Source organism: Engystomops pustulosus, chromosome 3 (genome assembly GCF_040894005.1).
Source record: "Engystomops pustulosus chromosome 3, aEngPut4.maternal, whole genome shotgun sequence".
Lineage (NCBI taxonomy): Eukaryota > Metazoa > Chordata > Amphibia > Anura > Leptodactylidae > Engystomops > Engystomops pustulosus.
In genome coordinates this window covers 184,228,660-184,241,957 of record NC_092413.1, presented here as the reverse complement: position 1 = coordinate 184,241,957, position 13,298 = coordinate 184,228,660, and the positions used below count along the sequence as shown (strand labels likewise).

At 44.6% G+C, this 13,298-nt stretch overlaps 1 protein-coding gene across 6 annotated transcripts in view; it reads left to right on the top strand.

Annotated features, from left to right (window-relative positions):
* The window catches only part of LOC140122417 (allantoinase, mitochondrial-like), a 45,503-nt gene extending 39,058 nt beyond the window's left edge, over window positions 1–6,445 (top strand). For all 6 annotated transcript variants that reach the window (XM_072143246.1, XM_072143245.1, XM_072143250.1 and 3 more), the window contains 5 exons: window positions 1,189–1,375; window positions 2,442–2,580; window positions 3,006–3,178; window positions 4,840–4,872; window positions 5,555–6,445. In XM_072143246.1, the coding sequence (XP_071999347.1) occupies window positions 1,189–1,375; window positions 2,442–2,580; window positions 3,006–3,178; window positions 4,840–4,872; window positions 5,555–5,716 (694 nt within the window). In that variant the 3' untranslated portion in view covers window positions 5,717–6,445. The remainder of the gene's footprint in view (window positions 1–1,188; window positions 1,376–2,441; window positions 2,581–3,005; window positions 3,179–4,839; window positions 4,873–5,554) is intronic.
* The last annotated feature ends 6,853 nt before the right edge of the window (window positions 6,446–13,298 follow it).

Genomic DNA, 13,298 nt, shown 5'->3' with positions numbered 1-13,298 from the left:
CCGGGACCCGACATGTGACGTACTATTACGTCACATGTCGGTAAGGGGTTAAAGAGGACCATATACAACAGATGCAGCAGTGTTACACTGCTACCATTATCAGAAACCTCCAATAACACTAGCGATGTACACTAGAAATATTCATGAGGGGATGGTCCGAGGCGCTGCTTCTTCCCCGAACCGCCCCGAGCTTCATGCGGCAGTCACCGCCCCTAATCCCGCCCCCTCATGATTATTTTTAGTGTACATCGCGGCAGTGTCTGCTAGGTTTCCGATAACGCTAGCAGTGTAACATCGCTATATCTGTTGTAGCACTAGGAGCTACTAACTTTAGTGAGCAGTTCCTAGTGCCGTTTTTACAGGTGACACGTCCTCTGTAATGCAATAGATTATATACTGTACATATAAGCAGGGGTCAAGTCAATATCAGATCAGGTAATAACCAGAAGGTTTAAACTGCAGTATACCTATCAACTCAGACTAATGTTGCCCTAATATTTAAGGGTTGGCAACAAGATGAATTGGGTAAGTATAAGAAACTGGAGCAATCTCACCAATCCGGTGGTACTGATGTGGGGTTCCTGCAAAGTTCCACAGCAGGCAAACAGGGGCCCCTTGTTAGCCCTCTCAGCCCTTACAATAACTCCTGCCCTGACTAGGACAGTCAACCTAATATTCATCTGACCCTTATAGGTAGCAAAAAAAACTGTATCTCATCTCGAACACCCGACATGCTATCAGAAGGTTCATCAGGGGTACATGGGGGGTGCTTGCAGCAATAACCCTGTTTAGCACTAGTCCTAGCCAGCGGATCCTTAGGCTCCGCTCACTATAAAGAGCCGGCTCTTCTGGCTCTTGAATGCTCCCTATTTCATAATATAGGGAATTGTTTTCAGGCAGCCAGCCGACCATCCCCACTCCACTTTTAACCTGAAATTTTCTAATTAACAGGGGCTTGGTCATGGCATAGGGGCGTGGCTATCTAAATCTGGGTGGAGCTAAATGACCCATCACTATTTGGCTTTAATCCCACATCATGTTATTAGGGGGCTGCCTTACAAGGTAACCCAAAGGGAAATTTTTTTGCTTATCCCATCCTGGAAAACGTATTTGCATGTTAGTCAACAGGAAAAAACTGATAACAACAATGACATTCATGTAGCCTAAATCTTACAATTTTTCACTCAGAGTCCGATGTCACATTGTACACCTCTCATCAGCACGATCGCTCCCTATTATCAGGAAGGCAAAAAAAGCAGGAGCGCCCCTTACAGTAGAGACCACTCACCATTACCTGACCCTGAGTGCGGAAAACATTCCCCCTGGAGCCACATACTATAAGTGCTGCCCGCCTGTCCGAGGACACAGCAATAAGGTAAGAACATTCTTCTCTTCTTTTAACAATAATTTTTTGTTTATTAGAATGATTGTAGAGAGCAGAGAAATGCTGTGGGGGGGGGGGGGCAAAGAACAAAAAATTACATTAAGAAAAGGAACAATCTCATAATACACTCTAGAAAATAGAAAAGAAGTGGAGAAAGATGAACATGAGAGAAAGAAAGGGCAGAAGAGGGAAGGGAGGGAGACAAGGGCGTAATGAGGAGAGGCAGGGTCCCATAGCAGACTTTGATTACTCTCACATGTACAGTGTATATACACATGACAAACACATAAAGCATATATAGACACATCATATACAGATCACATATACACACATATAAAGCATATACACATCACATATACAAAAAACAATACCATATACAGACATAAAATATATACACACAGATACAGATTGTACACAATTGGCAGGAAGTAGAGATGAGAGATTCCATTCCTATTGGTCCTCCACCCCCTCCTGCAACATTTCTCATCTGAGCTGCTGACTCTGGTGTGTAGTGTGTAGGATGTGCACAGTTATCTACAGATTGTGCTGTACAATGTGCTACAGAACACGTATATAATGGTGCACATCCTCCATTCGTTAGCGTGTCAGGCTGGATGTAGGGCCCCCTGTCACTGCAGGCCCCATAGCAACCGCTATGGCTGCTGCCACTGTAGTTACACCCCTGGAGGGAGTAGGGAGCCCCTCGCTTTTGGGACAAAGGAGGAAAATGAGCCTACAAGGATAGCAATAAGGCTTTGCTGAGGGAAATCGTAGTGTACTCCAGGTAAGCTAACTCCTTATTAGCCATTGTTAGTTTACTTTACTATAGTATTAGTATAATATTGACATCTGTAGGACAGTCTAGCACCAGTATCCCATGCACATGAGCTGCACTCAGGGACTTTTATTATTTTTCTTTAATTTGAAAGACCTGTACATGAATACATTTAGGTCTATATTCAGTCCTTTCAGTATATGGTTTTATTTTGCCAAGGATGTTCCTATGTGCAAAATTAAAAGCTATCTATATAACTGAATGAGTTATTTCCACCACTAGGAGGCACTATGGAATGCACTTCTGCAGGGCACTATAGACATGGTGGTATCTGATCATTCCCCATGTACTCCAGACCTAAAGCATTTACAAGATGGAGATTTCCAGAAGGCATGGGGAGGGATTTCATCTCTACAATTAGGTGAGTATAACCCTAATTTCCTCTTTTCTATGACATCCTTTTGAGATCCTCGTTCTTCTGAGCTGTACTGACTGCGGTCATTAAAGGTAGCTACCAAGAGGTAGCATTAGTGACATAGGTTTCGTCCTTCTTGAGGATTACATTTTCCATAAAGCATTGCCTGTAAGAGTAATGTGGCCTAGGTGGACCACTCCTTCTTTTCTGAAAGTGGTGGGGACCTTCAAAAACTGTACAAAAAAAAAACGTAAAAACTCACCAAACACATAATAAATGCCCCCACTAACAATCGTTGTGCAAAACCATGCACAACTGTTAGATGCAGTTTATCACTTTACCACTAGGAGGCAGTATGGAATGCACTTCTGTAGGACAACAACTTCACTTTCATGTGTCAGTGTGATAAGCACTTGTCTATCTTCTATAAGGGTTGTCGCTTTTTTGGACCTCTGCAAGGATCCGAGGGTTTTCATTGCCAGATGTATCTCGTTTGTTGAGCAACAATCCAGCCAAATTATGCGGCCTGGAAAATCGCAAGGGATCTATTAAAATAGGACACGATGCTGACCTGGTCATCTGGGATCCGGATAGTGAGTTTCAGGTCAGTAAAATAGCTGGTGCTGAAGATACTACTGCTCTCTTGGTTTGACCCAATAGCACATCTCTGTCTTTTGGTATTTATGACTTCCTTCGGTGTGTGGGCTACTTATTATTGGCTTTTGGAACATATTCTCTAAGTATAAGATAAGTAGATAACTAAAATAGATAGATAGATATGTGATTTGTATGAATAGATATGTGTGATAGATTACAGACAGGTATCATGCGGATAGATACATGTTATCATGCATCAGTGGGGTGGGTGGCTACGCGCGTCGTTGGGCGGATCAGGCAGGTGGCTGTAGCATTGGGTGGGTAGGTGGTTGTGGCATTGCAAGGTGCAAGTGGCTGTGCGCGGCTGGCTGTTGGGTAGGCGGGCAGTTGGCTGTGGACGCAGTAGGCGGCCAGATGCGGGAAGCAGGTGTGGGCATGCGAGCAGGCTGTAGATGAGGTGCGCAGGTAGCCATAGCACATGCCCCCCCCCAGTAGATAGGTAGCCACAGCACATGCCCCCTAGTAAATAGGTAGCCACAACACATGCCCCCCAAAAGATAGGTAGCCACAACACATGCCCCCCAATAGATAGGTAGCCACAGCACATGCCCCCAGTATAAAGGTAACCACAGCACATGCCTCCCAGTATATAGGTAGCCATGGTTTATGCTCCCCCCCAGTAGATAGATAGCCATAGTATGGAATGCGTATGGAAGCCGATGAAAAGAAAAACATACTGGATACAGCTTTGCTACACTTAACAAAGTATTACATCTTTCTTATTTTACTTATTCCCAGTGTTGCTTAGCAATGGATCCATTAAAAAATGTGGATGTTAATCCAATGCTCTCTGTTCTGTATTTGCACCAATAGATATCATTGAGTGAGTATAGTCTATATAATCACACTAGAATAGGAAATTCAGCCAGGTTATCTAAGTTTATCTAAAGAGGGACATAGTCAGGCCAGGCCAGGCCCCTCAAGTAGGGCATGAAATGCTACTTCTAGAATTCCATCTTTTATATTAAATCTCATCCATTTACACATTTTACAAAATCTCCTCCAAAGTACAAAGTTGCATATGAGCTGAGAAGAGTATATTTTTTTTACCCAAGTTGAACCACTTTTAGAACCGGCGAAAGGAGTGTCACTTCAGATACCCCTATCTTTGGTTCTATAGCACCTAAAAACATGCTTCTAGTACCGCTAAAGATTTTGTGGATGTGTGATCTACAGAACTGGAGATATACGAAGTTAAAGGAAATCCACCACCAGGATGAAGGATTGTAACCAAGCACACTGACATACTGTACTGGTGTGTGTCCCATCTGGCAGGATCTGCTCTTCTTTAAGTTTCTTATGCTCTTGTTTTTAAGAAAAAAGGCTTTGACGTTTTGTCACGGTGCAGTAAACATGCGTCTCAATGCAGCGCGACTGTGCACAAAAAAATAGAGGACATGTCCTCTATTTCGCCATACTATGGCGCCGGCCTCTGGCTATGCTCTCTCCTGCTTGCAGCTTTATGCTGGAGTAAGCATACGTTCGTGTGGAAGGAGCCTAAGACATTTTTGTTACCTGTAGCAGCCAATGTGAAGAAATATTGAACGCTGAGCTCTGATTGATTCCTACAACGCTGTGCAATTATTGTAATTCTTACTTGTCTTCTAGGTGGAACAGACGAATATTCATCACAAGAACAAGGTATAGCAGAGCAGTTATTTTATGGATATCCTTTCACTGTAGTTCAGAATTTCTTACATAAGATACAAAAAATACACTTCATATGTTCTGCTTAGAATAAAATTCTACATGTAAAGAATACAGCAGGGTACTACTACCTCCAGGATATAAGAATGTCTAAGCTAAAGCTGACCGACCTCCAAAGACTTGGATGAGACTGTACATAGGTAGCCACATCACATGCCCCCCCAGTAGAGAGGTGGCCACAGCCTATGCCTTCCAGTAAATAGGTAGCCACAGCACATGCCCCTCAGTAGATAGGTGGCCACAGCACATGCCCCTCAGTAGATAGGTGGCCACAGCACATGCCCCTCAGTAGATAGGTAGCCTTAGCATACGCCACCCCCCAGTAGATAGGTAGCCATAGCATACGCCACCCCCCAGTATATAGCTAGCTAGAATACAGCAGGATACTACTACCTCCAAGATCTGAGAATGTCTAAGCTAAAGCTGACTGACCTCCACAGGCTTGGATGAGACTGTACACATAAAGGTTATAAATGGTGATGGAGAAGAAATTGAAGCCATTAGGCCAGAATTTAACTATTGCAAAATCCATTAAATAGTGTCATTTTGTTTCTTCAAAATTTGTCTATTGTCTATGACTAAACGTAGTCTCTTGCTCCTCCCATGTGTCTTACAGCTCACCCCCTATCTTGGATTCCTTCTTTGGGGACAAGTTATGGCAACAGTTCTTCAGGGGACTCTGATCTTTCACAAAGACAAACACATCTCTCAACCTACAGGAGAGCTGATTCTTGTTCGCACGGTGGAGCCGCCAAAACCCAGTGCACCCTATTACTAAATAAGCAATCGTGAACATTTCATTATGACCATGACGTTATACTATGTTTTGACTTTTTCCATTTTCTTACCTTGTAATGTCCACAATTAAGACAAAGCTGACCGACCTCCACATACTTGGATGAGACTATACATAGGTAGCCAAAGCACATGCCCCCTAGTAGATAAGTAGCCATAGCATATGCCCCCCAGTATATAGCAAGCTAGAATACAGCAGGGTACTACTACCTCCAAGATCTGAGAACGTCTAAGCTAAAGCTGACCGACCTCCACAGACTTGGATGAGACTGTACATAGGTAGCCAAAGCACATGCCCCCTAGTAGATAAGTAGCCATAGCATATGCCCCCCAGTATATAGCAAGCTAGAATACAGCAGGGTACTACTACCTCCAAGATCTGAGAACGTCTAAGCTAAAGCTGACCGACCTCCACAGACTTGGATGAGACTGTACATAGGTAGTCACAGCACATGCCCCTCAGTAGATAGGTAGCCACAGCACATGCCCCCCCCCAGTAGATAGGTAGCCACAGCACATGCCTTCCAGCTGATTCTTGTTCGCACGGTGGAACCACCAAAACCCAGTGCGCCCTATTACTAAATAAGCAATCATGAACAATTCATTATGACTATGACATTATACTATGTTTGACTTTTCCCATTCTCTTACCTTGTAATGTCCGCAATTATTATATGTTGCATGTACAATAGATGTTGATTTGAAGAATTGACTGAATTTGTATTATGAAACTTCAAAGCACCGTATTTCAAGGTAACTAGTCAGGGCGATTTGGGACACTAACATAGGTACTAATGGACCTTAGGTCACTACACAGAGAACAAAGATGTTCTTTACATTTGTTTATTGTATTGATTCTGGCACCAGAGGCATCAGTAAAAACAACATGGTATCTACTCATACAGAGAACGTCAAGCTAGTCATAAAACTGCTAAAAAAGGCCCTGAAGTTTATGGGGATTGTAAATGGCAATCAGAAATGTCAGTCTATATATTGTGTATTATGGAGAACAGGGGTCCCACACAGAGGTAGGACGCAGCACATTCTCCTGGATTAATATTTTTAAAAAGCAATCTGCTTCCTCCCCAGTTGTACTGTATGTCGATGTCCCATGCGGGGTGTTTTCTGTTTTGAACGCTAAAATGGTGCTGGGTGGTCGTAATTTAATTGAAATTAATTTATTCTTTCACAGATAAAAAAAATCCATCAGTACGATGAGTAAATTAAAAGTATAAGAACAACGCGTTTCGCTGAAAGAATACATTAATTTAAATGAAATTCCAACCGCCCGGCGCCATTTTAGCCTCAAGATACTCCCCTCCCAGCTAACATCGTGCTGGATATACTAAGAGTCTCCAGCGTAGAATGGCACCAGGAATTGCGACCTTTTTCATGTCTTGACATTTGCGTACAAAACATGATAAATTCCCCCAGTAAGTATACGAGTGCTGAAACCCCAGTGATCTCTGACATGAAGCACCCAGCAGCTCTGCCTGTTCAGCTGTCTGTGCCTTGTGAAGGTGTAAGCAGAACATTGGGGCAGATTTATCAAGCTGCCTAAGAGTAACAATGTTCCAATTACAGCTCAGCTTTCATTTTACCAGTGTTCATGAATATTTTAAAGGGGAGCTGTGTTTGGTTGCCATGGGCAACTAAGCACAATCTTACTCTTAGGCAGCTTGATAAATCTGCCCCATTGTATTCTATGACCAGTGCACTGCTAACCTCACCTCTCCGAGGAAAGTACAGAACAGGTCTGAATACAGCTGAAGGTGAACATCTTTTAGGGGGTTCCTTTGTTTCAATGATTGGTTAAGAGTTAAGACTCTTGACCCTTAAAGTTGAAAACGTCTGAAATGTCACTGTCCAGAAATTCTGAGTAAAGGTGATGACAGTGTATGAGTTGCATTTTGTCTACGTCTCCCACATTAGCGTATCCCTATTGACGTCGTCAGTTTTTTCTATTGACCTACTGTACAGTCAGATTTAGTTTCTATATAATAATACTCAATGTCTTTAGTAATTATGATCCTCATTGTCCAGATCCTGAAAGTCCCTGCCCCATGAGATACTATAGCACATAAATAAAGAAGCCATTGAAGAAGAATGGAAAACCTACCTCATGATGGGAGTCTCCGGCCTCGCATATATATGCACCTGCTGTGGCAGCCATGACAGGATGTGACTACACCACATTCAGGACGTCTTTCAACACGGAATACACAGAAGGCGTTCTTATAAACTATGGAAAAGACAACACTAAAAAAACTTCCATAGATGCAGAGAAAGCACAATGCGGAATATGTCACTCAGAACAGGGAAGTGAAATAAACTCAATATACCTGCCCTCTTACTAGTACTATGTCCATCCATCTGTAATCATGTCCATAATAACAATATATTATGTTATCATCACAAAATAATGCTCACTCAATATTGGGGGTATTATATATGGGCAGGGGCGGACTGGCCATAAGACCCACCGGGAGAAATCCCGGTGGGCCGATTGGTTTGGGGCCGGTCCGGGGCCGGTCCTGTACTGGTGGGGCCGGTATAAAAACAATAACACATGAAACTCACCTCTCTGACGGCCCGACGCTGCTCCCCTGCTTGATACCAGTCCGGCCGCGGTGACAACAACGTACGCGCCGGCGTCGCATAGACCATGACGTCGGCAAGCGGCTGACGTCATGGTCTGTGCGACGCCGGCCCGTACGGAGCTGTCACCGCGGCCGGACTGTGTTCAAGCAGGGGAGCAGCGTCGGGCCGTCAGAGAGGTGAGTTTCATGTGTTATTGTTTTTATGTACTGGCTGTATACCAGGGGCAGGCTGTATACCAGGGGCTGATGCTGTATGCCTGGGGCTATGTGCTGTACGCCTGGGGCTGGCGCTGTATACCTGGGGCTGGTGCTGTATAGCGGGAGCAGGCTGTACACCAGGGGCTATGGGCTGTATACAGGGCTATGGGCTGTAATACTGGGGCTATGGGCTGTACACCAGGGGCTATGGGCTGTATACAGGGCTATGGGCTGCAATACTGGGGCTATGGGCTGCAATACTGGGGCTATGGGCTGTAATACTGGGGCTATGGGCTGTAATACTGGGGCTATGGGCTGTAATACTGGGGCTATGGGCTGTAATACTGGGGCTATGGGCTGTAATACTGGGGCTATGGGCTGTAATACTGGGGCTATGGGCTGTAATACTGGGGCTATGGGCTGTAATACTGGGGCTATGGGCTGTAATACTGGGGCTATGGGCTGTACACCAGGGGCTATGGGCTGTACACCAGGGGCTATGGGCTGTATATCAGAGGCTGGCGCTGTGTACTGGGGCTATGGGATGCAATACTGGGGCTATGGGCTGTACACCAGGGGCTTTTGGCTGTATACAGGGCTATGGGCTGTAATACTGGGGCTATGGGCTGTAATACTGGGGCTATGGGCTGTAATACTGGGGCTATGGGCTGTAATACTGGGGCTATGGGCTGTAATACTGGTGCTATGGGCTGTAATACTGGTGCTATGGGCTGTAATACTGGTGCTATGGGCTGTAATACTGGGGCGATGGGCTGTAATACTGGGGCGATGGGCTGTAATACTGGGGCTATGGGCTGTAATACTGGGGCTATGGGTTGTATATCAGAGGCTGGCGCTGTGTACTGGGGCTACGGGCTGTATATCAGAGGCTGGCGCTGTATACTGGGGCTACGGGCTGTAATACTGGGGCTACGGGCTGTAATACTGGGGCTACGGGCTGTAATGCTGGGGCTCAGGGGCTGTAATGCTGGGGCTCAGGGGCTGTAATGCTGGGGCTCAGGGGCTGTAATGCTGGGGCTCAGGGGCTGTAATGCTGGGGCTCAGGGGCTGTAATGCTGGGGCTCAGGGGCTGTAATGCTGGGGCTATGGGCTGTATACTGGGGCTATGGGCTGTATACTGGGGCAGGGGCTGTATGCTGGGGCTCAGGGGCTGTAATGCTGGGGCTATGGGCTGTATACTGGGGCTATGGGCTGTATACTGGGGCAGGGGCTGTATACTGGGGTTGTCTGGCTGTATACTGGGGTTGTCTGGCTGTATACTGGGGCTGTCTGGCTGTATACTGGGGCTGTCTGGCTGTATACTGGGGCTATGGGCTGTATACTGGGGCAGTCTGGCCGCATACTGGGGCACGGGCAGACTGAATAAACTAGGAGGGCTGGCTGGCTGTATACTGGGGGGCTGTATATATACTACAGTGGGCTGGATGTATACTGTGGGGGGGGGGGTTGGCTGGCTATATACTGGGGGCGGGTAATGGCTACTAGTAATAGTAGCTATATTCTTGTACATAGGGGGCAGTATTATAGTAGTTATATTCCTGTACATAGGGGGCAGTATTATAGTTGTTATATTTTTGTACATAGGGGGCAGTATTATAGTTGTTATATTCTTGTACATAGGGGGCAGTATTATAGTAGTTATATTCCTGTACATAGGGGGCAGTATTATAGTAGTTATATTCCTGCACATAGGGGGCAGTATTATAGTAGTTATATTCCTGTACATAGGGGGCAGTATTAAAGTAGTTATATTCCTGTACATAGGGGGCAGTATTATAGTAGTTATATTCCTGTACATAGGGGGCAGTATTATAGTAGTTATATTCTTGTACATAGGGGGCAGTATTATAGTAGTTATATTCTTGTACATAGGGGGCAGTATTATAGTAGTTATATTCTTGTACATAGGAGGCAGTATTATAGTAGTTATATTCTTGTACATAGGGGGCAGTATTATAGTAGTTATATTCCTGTACATAGGGGGCAGTATTATAGTAGTTATATTCTTGTACATAGGGGGCAGTATTATAGTAGTTATATTCCTGTACATAGGGGGCAGTATTATAGTAGTTATATTCCTGTACATAGGGGGCAGTATTATAGTAGTTATATTCCTGTACATAGGAGGCAGTATTATAGTAGTTATATTCCTGTACATAGGGGGCAGTATTATAGTAGTTATATTCTTGTACATAGGGGGCAGTATTATAGTAGTTATATTCTTGTACATAGGGGGCAGTATTATAGTAGTTATATTCTTGTACATAGGGGGCAGTATTATAGTAGTTATATTCTTGTACATAGGGGGCAGTATTATAGTAGTTATATTCCTGTACATAGGGGGCAGTATTATAGTAGTTATATTCTTGTACATAGGGGGCAGTATTATAGTAGTTATATTCTTGTACATAGGGGGCAGTATTATAGTACATATAGTAGAGGGCAGTATTACAATATATTTTACTTAGGGGCAGTAGTATTATACTAGTTACATTCATGTTTATTGGAGAAGGTATTGTAGTATGTTTTTAGTGTACATATATGGCAGTATTAAGTTGTGTGCTCTTAAAATAGAAGTGTTATTCCTTTACAAGGAGGCAGTATGAGTCTCTTTCTCTGCGGTGTACATGTTGATTTAGACCATCTATTAACAGTTTGCATAGAGTTTAGTAACTCCACCCACATCACAAGGCCACGCCTACTTGTTTTGACCCCCGCCCACCGAATGGGGCCACTTTTACAGTTTTTTCCAGGGCCACTTTAAATTCCCAGTCCGCCCCTGTATATGGGTGCTCTACATAAAAAGTGGAATAAATGAGAGTTACAGAATGGGGGCATTACAAGTGATGGCGGCTATAGAGAAGGAGTTATTATGAAGAGGGGCCTGAACAAAAAGGGTTTTACATGGAGAGGGATAGAAATAATATGGGAGAATTATATGGAGGGGGCTAGACAAAAACGGTAGTATTATATGGAGGGGACTAGTAAAAAGGAGGGATTTGAAATTGAGCCAATAGAAAGCGATCTTTATAAAGAGGAGGTTAAAGAAAAGGGGGCATTATACAAAGTGGGGTGGCACAGAAAGGGGGTATTTATACTGTGGGGGTTTACCCTAGTAAGGGTGGAACAAACTGGAAATTTTCAGCACCGCCTTTATTCCACCAAACCCCTTAAAAATGTTCTTGTATAAAACTGTTCCATAGTTCAAAACAGGTTGGGGACCACTGCATAGCTCATTCACCTCTCCGCGTTCCTGCTCCCGTCCCGGCTGGCCAGCGCGCGCTTTCCCGTTCCCTAGGGCGTGCACACTCCGGCACTCACAGATTTAAAGGGCCAGCACGCCGCTGATTGGCGCTGGGCTCTTCCGAGTTTTCTTTAAAAGCTGGCTTCTCCCAGCAACTCCCGCCAGATCTTAGTGCTCCAAGCCTATGAGAAAGCTACTCCTGTGTATTCCTTGTGTTCTGCTCTCCCATTGTGACCTCGGGCCTGATCCTGACCTTGCCAGCATTGACCTCCTGCTCCGTCCCCGACCTTTCGTCATTGCCGCCTGCCTTGACCATCTGCATGTTCCAGACCACGATTCTGTACCTCGACCTTGGGTGCCACTGCGGGCAAGTCGCACCTGTGGAATCACGCCGCAGCAAGACCATCCGAGCCTTGACAATGCCGCACTGTGAATGTGCTGACTACCCGTACACTAATACAGGGAGGAATAGGACCTGCTCTATAATTTTCTCTCCTCTATAACACTTCTCTCATCTGTAACAGAAACTCCTGCAATTAGAATGTATCTGTAATAGTAGTGGTCTCCACAATATAGGCAGATCCCATTTAGGGATCCGTCATTCAGAGCAAAAAAAAAAAAAAACTAAAGCACATAATTCCGCTCCAGGCGTCCCTGGGAATTATTCCTCAAAGTATTTTGCCTCTCGGTCCTCATTTAGTACCTTTTTTGGCCCATAGCAACCATGGTTTCCAGCTCTCAAAAAACTACAATGAGCAAGATGGAGGGGTGGGACTCCCTCCTGTCACCTCATCACAAGCGCCTGCTGCTGACCAATGACACCATATCCCCTATCTATCTATGTATATCCTATCTACATCATATCTATCTATGTATCTATCTGTCTATCTATCTATCTATCTATCTATCTATCTATCTCATAACTATCTATCTCTCATATGTATGTATGTATGTATCTATATCATATCTATCTATCTATCTATCCATCTGTCTATCTATCTATGTAACACTCCAGCACAGCACATGACAGAACAGCTAGAAGACTTGGAGATTGTCTCCTGCCATTCCCTTGTTTGAGGTGATGGGGGAGGGGGGGGCTGCAGTTTGTGTCTGTGTGGATTATTTGCTTAAACACAAGTGTAGGGAAAGCTGAGGAGAGATAAGAGTTTAGGTGTTTGGTTACTACATTAGTGAGGGCTTCTCCCTGCACATGACTGACTGCTGGGGCAGTGACACATGAGGTGATCAGCTGTGAGCAGGGAGAGGGAGGGGGCGTGTCTCCTGCCCGTAGTCTTCTTTATGAAGAATGAATGTCCATAGTAACAGCTATCTGAGCAGTTACTGACATCTAGGGGAAGTCTGCAGAATACAAGAGGAAGTAACAAGATTTGGGTAACTAATCCAATTGCAAAAGGGCTTAAAATTACCTGCCCTACAACATATCAAAAGTTTTTTGAAATGACGGTTACACTTTAAAGTGTTGCGGTGATATGCTATCTGGA